The sequence below is a fragment of the Zeugodacus cucurbitae genome, chromosome 5 (genome assembly GCF_028554725.1).
Source record: "Zeugodacus cucurbitae isolate PBARC_wt_2022May chromosome 5, idZeuCucr1.2, whole genome shotgun sequence".
In the NCBI taxonomy this organism is placed as follows: Eukaryota; Metazoa; Arthropoda; class Insecta; order Diptera; family Tephritidae; genus Zeugodacus; species Zeugodacus cucurbitae.
The window spans coordinates 2845743-2858469 of NC_071670.1; the positions used below are offsets into that span (position 1 = coordinate 2845743).

General features: G+C 39.6%; 1 protein-coding gene across 2 annotated transcripts in view; it reads left to right on the forward strand.

Moving 5' to 3' along the window:
• LOC105208706 (titin) overlaps window positions 1-12727 on the forward strand; it is a 163994-nt gene that overhangs the window by 10533 nt on the left and 140734 nt on the right. For both annotated transcript variants that reach the window (XM_011178697.3, XM_054231455.1), the window contains exons 3-4: window positions 808-4907; window positions 4966-5643. In XM_011178697.3, the coding sequence (XP_011176999.2) occupies window positions 812-4907; window positions 4966-5643 (4774 nt within the window). In that variant the 5' untranslated portion in view covers window positions 808-811. The remainder of the gene's footprint in view (window positions 1-807; window positions 4908-4965; window positions 5644-12727) is intronic.

Below are 12727 nucleotides of genomic sequence, written 5' to 3' on the forward strand. Positions count from 1 at the left end.
TTTGCGCAATTTTTTCACGCTACTCAACATTCATTATCCGCGCCGACTGCACACCAATGCGCGGCTTCATTTTGCATGCAACGTTGCATTTATAAAACTCTTGTATGCGCTGTCGTCGCGCTCAAGTATTGACATATGCTGATTTGCTGCCATCACTTAGTTTTTATGATTCCCACATACATATAGCATATTCATCCTTTCGCCAAGCGCGGTTGGCATTAGAAGTCTGCTCATGAATAAGCTTTCGCTTGACAATCCTTTACGACGTGTGTCATTTTATGGTACAGCTGTTATTGTTATTGCTGTTGTTTTTGGCTTCTAGGAATTTAATTCACTAAGCGTTCGTTAAGTTAACGGATCGGCGCGAAGCATATGAGCGTAACTACCATATATATATGTATAATGAACGGGTGTTGAGCAGACAATTACCGACAGAAATGTGTCATTGAGGCGATTAGGCGCAGACAGCAGCAAAGTGGACGTAAGAATGGACGTTCGAAGTAAAGTGTGTGAAAGAAAGAAGCTCAAAGCAGTTGTTGTGTGAAAGAAAAAAGGACTTCTAATTTACGAAACCCCACTAAAGTGGTGCTTGTAGCATATTGGCACACGCTGCTCTCTTATCACGGTTTCCATTTTCACTTGTTGTTTAGCACGTGCGAGTGCTTAAACCGTTAGACAATTGAGCGAGAGATTTAGTAAATGTCCACTAATTGTCGACGATTTCGAATTCTTTTTCCTATTATCCTATTCAATTAATTTGTTTAGTATTGTGAATATATACTTAATAGAACTGTATTCTCTTTACAGGGGAATGGGACCTAAAAAGCGTCTCATTACAGCAGCTGCCGCCGCCGCCGCTGGCGCCACAAACACAGAGCGTCAACAACGCTCATCAAGCAACACAGTCGCGACAGCGAAAAAGCGTCCTACACCGGGTAAAGCACACAGTTCGCCGGTAGCGCGCAAACCAAGCGCCGTTAACAGCAACCAAACAACTGTGAAGCGTACTACGCCGGGTCGAACGCCGTCACCAGCGAAGAAACAGCAAACAGTGGTCAGTAAAGAGCACGAGAAAGATAAAGAAGTAGAGAAAGATAAAAACGTAGAGAAAACAGTAGAAAAAACGGAAGTGAAGAGTAAAGTGTCCGCAATTCTTGAAACGAATCCGGGCGAAGTTGTTAAAAATGTTGAGAACGCTGAAGATGTAGTGGAAAATTTAGCAAAAGATCAATTGAAAACTAAACACGAACAAACTGAAGATTCAGCCAGAAGTTCTGTGCACACAGTAAAGTCTACGAAGCGTACGCCCTCGCGTGAGAATGTGAAAAAATCTAACACTTCCGAGACGAGAGACAAGTCTTCCTACACTGTTAATAAAAAGGTGGATTCGGAGAAGCAAAAGGCGGATTCGGAACCACCAAGCACATCTTCCACTTCCGGCAATAGCAACAAAAGCAAAGCGGAGGATCGTAAAGATGGGAAGAATAAAGCAATAAGTAAAATGCTCAAGAGTCTCGATATACAAATTAGCGGTTTCGATAATATACTGCCAACCGAGGAACGCATACAAGATACGCTAAAGTCCTCTATATCAGAGAATGTGAAGACGAAGTCACGTGCAGCTGCGGTTAAAGTGATAGCGAGCTTAAATCCGCCGAAATCGAATATAGCGCGTATTAAAGCCCGACAAGAGGAAGATAGAAGAGAGAAAACTAAAGAAAAGGAGAAGGAAAAGGAAAAAGACAAAGGCAAAGAGAAAGATAAAGATAAATGTAAAGAAAGGTTAAAAGACAAAGATAAAGAGAGAGAAAAGGAGAAAGTGGAAGAAAAAGATTTAAAGTGCAAAGAGACAGGCAAAGAACTTGAAGACGCACAACTTCAAAAAGAAACCTCAAATATAAACACAGAAGAGATTCCGGTCACACATGAAGACACTCAAAATGCTAATAAGCATACGTTAGCGCCTGTTAAAGAAGACACTGCTAAGCATAACGAATCTCAAGCGTCTCCCATTGAAACTGAAAAAAATCCTGCGGCCAAAATGGCATCGAAAAAGAAAGTAACCGCTAAGCGTACCAACAAGAGCGATGCGAATCAAAAAAACAAAAAAGCGCCTTCTCAAAAACCACACGATGATGCGTCTATAGCACAAAAACAAAGTAGCAATCCCATAAATGATGATTTAGTTGGGACACCGTTGAAGAAGCGGCTTCTTAAAGCCAAGCCAGTCAAAAAATCCACTGAGGAGACCAAGGCGGACAACGTCGCAACCAATATGCCAACTGAAGAGAAATCAAGCAGCCAAGCTTGTACGACTGTAGAACCACCTGATCCACCGGATAAGGATAAGGAGAAAGATAAGGCTGAAAAAACGCCTAAAAAGACGCCATCACCGAAGAAAGTGAAGCCAAATCCAAAGAATTCAGACAAGTGCAATATACAGGAACCTGAGAAGACAGCTGATGAACCTTTAGAGCTAATAGAAAAAGAAGAAACATTAAGAATAGTATTAGATGCTAATACAGAAGTAGTGCAAATGGATTTAGAAGAAATGCCGGTTTGTGCAAGCGCTCCCAAAGAAGTGGAGCACAAGAAAGAGGAACTAGATTTTAATCAGCATAAAATAGAAGTTGAAAATGAGAAGCAACAGCCACTGAAACAGGAAGAAATCACTGAAAAAGCATCGAGCTCCGCCCCAAGCTCACCGCATATTGGAAAGAAGCAAATGTCAAGTATTAAACAAAGATTACAAAGCAAATACAAAGTGCCGCCGGTGAAGTCGAGCCCAACAGCCAAGATGGTGGGTAAGAAATCTAAATTTGCGCAAAAGTTGTCAGTTGACAAATCAAACAGTTCTGCTGCCAAAAATGACATATACGACTTTCGATCGGGCTCTGAAGAGGAGGACAATTTTAAAATGGTTCTGCCTACATTGAAGAACCTGCGCGAATTCGATGAAGAACATAAAACCGAACCCTCAAAAGAAGCGCTCAAGACGAAACAAATGTCATTAGAGGTCGAAGAGAAGGAAATGAAGGTGGAGGAGTCTCATGACAAAGAGGAACAATTGACAGAACCAGTACAAGAAGAGATTCAAAAGTCAACAGCAAACTCCGAAACTGAAGAAAAGCCAAAGGAGGAAGCTGAAGAGAATACGCCTGAACCGACAGAGAAAACTGAAGATTCTACAGCAGTAGCTCAGACTACATCTAAAACAAAGAAAGTAGTCAAATCAAAGGTGACAAAGAAAGTCTACAAGAAGAAACCATTAATAACAAAGAAAGTTATTAAAACAGTTAAGGGAAAAATGTTACAAGCGACAGAAAAATCGAAAGCGAAAAGCAGTAAGGTACCGAAAGATTCCTCAACGGCAACTAGTGACTCAGAAGATGAAAAGAAGCTAATCGATTTTGGTCCTAAACGACATCGCATGGCTTCACTGAATGCATTGGCCAAGGTGCAGTGTCTTTATGAGAACGAGTCACGAACGGCGTATGAGTTAGGTCTATCGAAAGCAACGCAACTACCACCCAAGATCCGTACTGTGGATGGAAGTGAAGATGAGAAGGACAAAGATAAAGAGAAGGAAAAAGAAAAAGAGAAAGATAAAGAAAAAGACACCGACGAAAAGGTGAAATCAAAAAAGGATAAAAAGAACGAAGAAATTACCAAGACCGACGAGCCGCCGAAAGCAGAATCTGAAGATGAACCACCAGAGGTGGAGACAAAACGAGAACTGCGTCATGTACCGGGCGGTCGTGGGCTTGGTAAGCATTGGGAATTTGAGGAGAGTGGTGATAGTGAAGATGAGGAGATAGACAAAATGAAATTGAAGCGCAAGAAATTACAGAAAAAGTTGGCGAACAAGAAAGAAAAGGAAGCAGAGAAATTGAGAGAAAAAGAAAGAAAGGAGGAAGAGGCCTCGGGTAGCAAGCTTTCAAAAGCTAAAGAAGACAAAGAAAAGGAGATCCCTAAGGAAAAGGATACTATCAGGGTAAAGCGCAAGTACACGAAAATTAAGAAGCCTTTGAAGAAGATAGTAAAATTGAAGACCGATAGTTCCGATGCTGGCGAAAACACAGAGGTAACCGATAATGAAGAGAAAACACAAGATAAGGAGAAGTCAAAGGTACAAAAGGCGAAACTTGAGGCACGAAAACCGCCAAAGAAGCGCAAGCGCATGCTACGTGAAGAGTTAATCGGTGATTACAAGGGTATTTTGGCGCGCAAACGTATGGCAAGCTTGAATGCCAGTGCCATAGTTGCGGCCACTTACGAGGTGGAACGTCATCTTGATAAGAATCTCGCCTACGGCAGCTACGATAGTACTGATGGTGAGGAGAAAACTTCTACACCAGCTAAAAAGTCCAAGGATGTTGTAAAAGAGTCCAAGAAAACCTCCACAGCCACAGTGACATCCGATGAGACTTTGAACACAAAAGATAATGGCGAAGTCACTGCCAATACCCCTGCTACAGCCAACAGCTCGAACGCGTCCACGGCAAGTGGCACTGCCAGAGAGTCAAGGCCGTTGAATTTGAATGAAGAGAGCAATGACTCAAAATATTCAAAAGAAACCAAAGAGACAAATACAGATACAACTACCACAGCCGGTTTTCGCGATTCGGGCAGCACAAAGGACGCCAAAGACTCCAGTCGACCGACTTCATCCAGTGTGGTTATCGTACAGGACACTGATGTAACTATTACCGGCGTCTATGTGAACTCTACAACGGGTTCAAGTCAGGAGGCGTACTGTAAAATGCAATATCGTGTGCAATCGAGTGTTACCGAGGAGCGCGTGTTGCGCCCCAGTTCAGTAGATCCACCAAAATCCTACACGCCATTGAGTGCGCTCTCTAGTATGCTACCGCCAGGTGCGTCAACAGGTGGCGCAATGAGTGATGGTAAGTTATCGAGTACTTAACTTTTTATTTGATATTGATTTAAATTTCCCCCACACAGCTCAAGTATCACCACCACCGCCACCACCACCCACTGCGGTCGGCACCACTTTACCTGAAGCACTCAGCGCTGCCGGCATGTATCACGCCAGTGATTTGGGCATACACACCGAACATGGCGCACCTGAACATGGGCCACCACCGCCCTCATATGCCGCCGCCGCCGCTGCTGCAGCTGCAGCCTATCATGCACATCATATGTCACCAGCTGCGGCCGCCGCCGCTGCCGCCGGCATGCATGTACATCATCAGCATCAATATGCGCACCCACATGCGCACCAATATCCACAAGTAGGAGGCGAACATGGCATGCATGCGGGACCACCACCCACTACAGGTGGACCACCACCACATCACTATCAACCACCGCCACCCTCACATTACGGACCACCGCCGCCACCAGCGCCCGCAGCCAGCGTGATCGGTCCGGTGCGTTGTGATGTGGTATCGCCACCACCAACTTATCGTTCGAGCATCTATGCACCCCCAACCGGACCGCCGCATCAGCAGTCAGCGCCTAGTGGCCTACTGCCACCGCCACATTCCACGCTCTCCATGACAGCAGGTAGCGGTGCGAGCGCTTTCTGTGCGCCAAACATACATCATCAACAAGCACCGCATCAGCATCAACATCAACAGCAGCAACAACAAACAGCGGGACCGCAACAGGATGCAAGTGGTGAGTCGTCATACATGAAATTAACTTTATATTTATTTTATTATTACTTATATGAGTATAAACTTTTGAATACGTGTAGTTTTCGAAACATTTTTATTAACTGTAAAACCAACAATGATCAACTAAGTTACCACACCGTAACTGTAAGTTGTGTTAGTTACACGTTTGCGGTTACATTACAACTAAGCGCTCTAATGCATTTATAACTTGTCTCTCCTCTATCACAGTCTCTTCATCTCTCCCACCTCTTCATTCTTCCCGCCTCAGCCTCACTTAAACATTCGAGTAACCTCCTTTTTGCTTACTATATAACGGCACAGCTCGACTCGGCTCTACTCAGTGCCAATTAAATTTTTAATTGGATCTCTGTTAGGTCGTGTTGTTTTGCTCTTGTGCTTAGTTCAGCCGGGTTAGTTGAATTCAGCATTGCGGAGACCATCTTTCTCACCACCATGCCAAGAATTGTAAAAGTCTTTTAACCCCATAAAGTGACAGATTAAAGAGTAGTCGCTGTTGTTGTTATTTGTTGTAAGGGAAGGATGGTGGCTGTGGTAAAGTTTCGAGAAAATAGTGAAATTGTTAATTTATGAATCTTGAATTGAATTATTCTTTCAATTTTCTGTTTGCGGGAATACTTTTTATAAATAACTTTTAGCCGTTTACTTACACCAACCGGTCACCGTCACTGAAATCTCAACCTAAAACACCTCTCACATATTCACAACATATGTATGTATGTATGTATGTATTCATGTTGTTTACACGTGTGGCATCATACATATTTAAGCGCTTGCAAGCCTGCTTATCCTTTTGGTATTCCATCAATTCAATGGTTTCAATGGTTACATGTGTGTGTTCACAGTACTGCTGTGGTTAGACCACACACTGCTGTCTCGCTTACTGCGTACTTCTCACTTCACTTATGCTCATACACACACCATTAGACATTACGGTATTTTCGTATTTGCATTAAATGCCATTTAATTTATCATTATAAGCGTTACTCGTTCGCCTGTCGACCTAAATGGCTGACTGGTTGGTTGCTTGTCTCTCTGACGAATGAGCGTGTTGGGAATTTCGCTTAACAAGCTGCCGAATCTTGTCAACATAATTTAATGACTGCCAGGCACTTTGGCAGGTGGTTGTGTTGTTGATTTTATAGCTTTTGTTGTTGTTGTTGTCGTCGTATTAGACTGATTTAAGTACTTAAGTGTATGCTAAACATACATTTGTTTTCATGCCGGCCATGTTTGTTGTTATTGTTGTTGCTGTGTGTAATGTGTCAATAAAATAGAAATCTGTGTTAATTATTGCTTTTGCGTTGACACTTGAGCTGTTTGGAATTTATGCATTAAGGCCGTCGGTAGGTGTTTGAGTTTATGTAGACTTGCTGAAATTTCGATAAAATATTCGAAAGTAGAAGCGAAAAATTTAATTTATGTGTTTAAGAAGTAAAACTAAGGATATAGCGGCTCTTTCACGAGTCTTTTATTTCTTCTCAGGTATGAACAAGTCTTCCTAACTATATTAGACCTTGTAAGCTATCATCCGGATATTTGATTAGATTACCTTTGTAAGAATCCATTACAGTCAATGGTTCTCTGAAAAATACTTCAAATTGTGTTTTTAAATGCCTAATACTCACACTTGCATTGAAAAAGTTTGTTAAGCGCCTAAATGTATACTTGAATTTGCAGCACAAATATTTACGCACTTCTTCAATACTTCAATTTATATTTTCCAATGCCTAATACTTACACTAGCACCAAAAATTGTGTTAAGCGCCTAAAAGTATACTTCAATTATCTTCACAAATATTTACACACACTTTCAAAAACATTTAATTTGGTCTGCACTCAGAAATAAGCGTTTCATTAAGTATGAGCATCTAAAAGCATGCTTCAAAAGTTTAGATCAATACTCTATTTGCAATTCATTCAATGACTAGTGCTTTCTAAATGCGAATCAAATTAATTTTCACGCACGATTAACGCATAATTGGTTGCACTTAAAGTTTGCCGCAGTTGCAGTGTGCGCAGCATTATTAACTGTTCATTAGAAAATTTTGTGTGGCACCTAAATGTAGGCAATATAAAAAATTAATGGAACTAAAAGCGCAGTTATCGGTCATAATTTTAGTTTATTTGCATACATTAATCAAATCAGTGTTCATTTCATATCTTCAATTAAAAAACTGTATTAAGCCCCTAAATGTACGCAATATAAACAAGATAGAAGCTAAAAAGGCAGTTATTAGTAAAAATTTTAGTATTTTTGACAAACATTAATCAAATCAATGTTCACATCTTCATTTAACAATTCAATGAAGCACCTAAATGTAGGCAATATAAAAATTAAAGGAGCTGAAAGAGTAGTTATTAGTCAAAATTTTAGTCTTTTTGCATACATAAAACAAATCAGAGTTGAGTACACGCCTTCATATAAAAAGTTTGAATGAAGCACCTAAATGTAGGCAACATAAAAAAATTGAGAGTAATTAGCTAATTGAGAAGTAATTAGTCAAAATTTTAGTACCTTTGCATACATTAATAAAATCAGAGTTAATCTCACGCTTTCATTTAAATATTGAATGAAGCACCTAAATGTAGGCAACAAAAAAATTAAGAGTACTAAATCACACTTTTTGGATGTAAATTAAGTTTCTTTGCATACATTAATCTAATCGAAGCTGAGTAAACGCCCTCATTTAAAAATTTTAGGCAATATCAAAATTAAAGTCTGCATATAAAAATGCAATAAAGGCATAAATTAATCAAATCAGTGTTAATTACACGTCCTCATAATGTTATGCAGACATTTCACGTCCCGCTATATCTTTTTTGAAACTTCTTAAAACATGTTTATTGCATTATTTAAGGAGTTGCTTTCATTGGATTCTATTTCTGCAACACTTAATTCGTACATTTAAAAATGAAAACCAATAAAAAAGAAATAAAAGTGTCTCAACTGCAAAAGTTTTTGCGCCACGCGTTAAATATAGCCCACAAAGTGTGGAACTCGCAAGGAACTGGCAACAAGATGTGTGAACAAATTAATGAAATCAATTTGAAAAGTTCTGCACATGGCAGCACATACGACATACTATATACTAGGATGCTATAACACACACACACACCTACAGATATATATATATATACACATACATAGCGTATAGCAGTAATATAGAATGACAGCTACAAGCAGACAAACTTAATACGCTGTTTTAAAGGTAGGTGGCGGCTGCAATGCTTGCGTCGAATTACTACTTGTCTATCTCTACTAAAGTTGTTTTTGTTTTATATCTAAAAGTATGCTTCATATATCACATATACATGTATAGAGTGTGCTGCAAATGAAAATAGCCAGGAAAATGAAAGTTTCCTCAACACGAAGTTTATTTCTTCATTAAAATGTTTTACTGCTGCAATATTACTTTTCGATTTTTCTTCTTTTTTTACTTTCTTTACACACTACAATCACTATTTGTTGTATTATTTATTGTTGTCATTGCTTGCTCTGGAGTTGCATAAAGTTTTTCAGCGCGTCTGTTTGTTTGCGAAGTGCTGATTGCCAACGAAGTGCTGCAATATGGATAAAAGTAGTTAAAGTGTTAGTTGTGTATAAAATATTTAGCGCTAAAGTATCGCTGAAAGCTTGTCTTACTTATTTATAGATTGCGAACTTTACAATTGTAGCGATTAAATTAAACGTGAGTGCCGCAAGCACAATTCAATTCAATTGACAGACAATTCAAGCGCAACAATACGCGCAGTGTGTTGAAGGTGAAAATGTGCGCCGAACTTCAGTCAAGTTAATAAAGTATAATGAAAAAATATTCAATATAAATTGTGTTATTAAATTAAATGAGCTCCATCCACGAGCATATTAAATGAATAGTAATGAAAGTGCATTTAATATCAAAAGTCGATAACCAGCTACTCTGTTGAATTACATGTGGGTGGTGGATAATACTTTGTTCACACTGCATTTTTAATGGAGAATGCTTGAAATAAAATAAAAATAAATTATTAAAATGAAAAATAAATAAAAAATATTATATTTGAAGTGTTAGAAAATTAAAATAAAAACCGAAGAATATGTAAAAAATATAAAAAATTATTTTATACGTTTTTCCATTATCACACACCACATAAAAAATATTTTTCTGCTCGTGTCATGCGTGCTAGCCGCTATAATCTACGTAGAACACACGTCCACCCACAAATATCACAACGAAGTTCCTTCAACTCGATTGCTTTCACAATTTTATTATTATTTTCTCTATAAATATAATATATAAAAATAAGTTGGCGCTTCAGCGCTTAGTATATTGTGGTTTTAATGAAATTATTATTGCGCTTATAACTCACCTCCTGCTGTCCTGTGGCCACACACACACACACGCATATTCACAATCATTTTTGTTTCTGTGTGCCACTGAAATCAATTTGAGTGTAAGCCGTGTAGCTGTTGTGGCAGTCAGGCTGATGGCGGGGCGGCGCTAGAAATTGATATACTGGAATTTAATTGCGCTTCTTTTTTCAATTTCTTTGTTTATTTTGTACGCTGTTGGCGAAGAGTAATTGAAAAAATGTTGATCAAAGTATGTTTGCAGTAGTGGCAAATGGATCAACGAGCTTTGGAAGTTGGTTTAATGAGAGAATATTGAATTGTTTAGAAAGTTATTTTGGATATGAGGAATTTACAGTTAGAAAGTGTAAAGAGTGCAGGTCCGTTCATGAGCAGAAAAATTACATCTTATATCGCATGTATCCCTATTTAAATTATTGGGCTCCTTGTAGACAAAGTAAATAGAGATATCAAATGAAGAAAGCAGCGAGAAAAGAAAATAAAAATAAAGAGAAATGTGTAAAAAATAGCAGGTGGCATGATTACAAATGGCACGGTTATAAAAATTATTGCTTAACCGTGAAGAAAAAGTGGAAGTCGAAAACAAATAGCCCCAACATACGACACAAACTGCGTGACATTAATAATACGAGTTTTGTTTCTCTGTTTCTTATTTCATAAAAACACAGCAAACACTTTTTTCTACATCCTTTTATACTACCTTACACTTGCTATTTTAAAAGTATGGCCTACATGTAGGCGCAGTCACTGAACCAAATGGACCAAATCAATTGCTGCCATGCCTTTCGAAAATTGAATTGATTATACGTAAATTTCACTTGCCTTGATTTGATTTTGTTGAATAAAACTTTTCTTGCGCCTAAATGTAGGCAACAGCATTAGCTGCTTAACATGCGCGGCAGCAAAGGATTACCGCATAATGCTTTCAACTTTATTTTTGCTTTATTTGCCACTACCCGTTTCATTATTTTATTTAATTTCACTCGCTTATTACATTTCATCAAAAGTTCAAAAAGAATTTCTATTAACGCCGACAGCATTTCATCATTTTAGGCGCGGCCGAAAATAAAGCATACACACGGGCGCGCGCTTTTCTACCTAGCTGCTGCTCAATTGAAAGCGCATAAGAAAGTAGGCAGTAAGCTGGTAAAACCAACACGAATGACTTTGTTGAGTGCCGCCGACTAACCGCCCACCCGCCGTCAGTCAACAGCAGCGTCAAACGGCCGTGTAAGCGAAAACGGAAAGCAACAAAGAATGACAGTGTAGAAAGCAAAAAAAAAAGTGAACAGAAATTGTGTGAGTGGAGGAGTGTGTTAGTGTAGTTAGTAACGTAAAGTTAGCGGCGACGCGACGCGACGCCGCCAACGGCCTATTTGCTATGCAGCTTTGCATACTTTTAGGTGCACACAAAGCACACTCTTGCCATATAGATTTCACTTGCTGCCTGCTTGCTGATGGTGTGTAGCGCCTTGTATTTCGTATAAATAGTAGTTGTTGTTGTTGCGTCACAGCTGTCCTCGTTACTTAACATGGCTGGCTTACAACGCTTTGCCAGTAAATGTTTTTTTTTTTGTAAATGAGGACGAAGAATGGTGCCTGCGCTTGTCTAAATGTGTAATATATTTTTATATGCCCTGTGGGGTGTGTGCGGGTGCATGTAGTGTACGCCTCACTGTAGTATTAGTAAAGGTAAATGACATCAATAGAGGTTGTGTAAGGAAGTATAAAAGAAAAACGAAAAGCAAAAAAAGAATGAATAAACAAAAAGCGTATGGCAAGTAGGTAAAAATGGCAGTAGGAAGGAAATGCGCGCCAAAAGATGGATGAGGCGTAGAAGCGCGGTAGCAGTAATAAATGGTGGCAAGCGCCGCCGCCGCCACTACTTTTCATATGCAGCGCAGCATCGTAACACACACACACAGATACAATCAAAGACCTCTCCAATGTTGCCAAGTTATTACTTCCTACACTGCGCTGCCAACGCTTTGACGCCTAAATATATGCTTTTCATAAAACTGAATGTAACGTTTAGCGGCGTTAGTTTGTAGTAGTTCGAATATTTGCCGTTAGGCTGCATGCGTGTACGCCACAAGCATATAAATATGCCAGCATATCAGCACATTTTTGAAGCAACTAGACTGATTGTGGGCGGGCGGCTTTTAGTTGCTACGCGCAGTTGTATGCGCATTCAGGTGCTTGTGCGCCTTAATCGCTACATAAGCCCTCAAATTACGTAGCATTTATACATTTCTAACAATAGTAGCAAGCAGGCAATTGTTTGATGAAAAGCTCTACTTAGCTTACTTTTTAGTTGCGCGTATTGTTTGAGGTGTTTGGATTTTAGTTTTCGTGGAAAAGAGCAATTGTTAGTGCTAAATAATTTTAATTCACGCAGCAGAGTTTTCCTTCGATGATTTATTTCAATTTTGATAGTCTCTCTTCCCCGCGACAGCTACTTCTTCTTCTTCTTAACTGGCATAGAAACCGTTTCCGCGGTTATAGCGAAATCCACAACAGCGCGCCACTCGTTTTTCGTTGTCGTTGTTTGGAGTCAATTGAAAATCCCAAATGCAGCCTGGTCCTTCTCCATCTGGTCCCTCCAGCGGAGTGGACTTCTTCGTCTTCCCCGGTTTCCACCAGCGGGTACTGCATCGAACACTTTCAAATCTGGAGTGCTTTCGTTCATTCGAACAACATGAACTAACCAGCG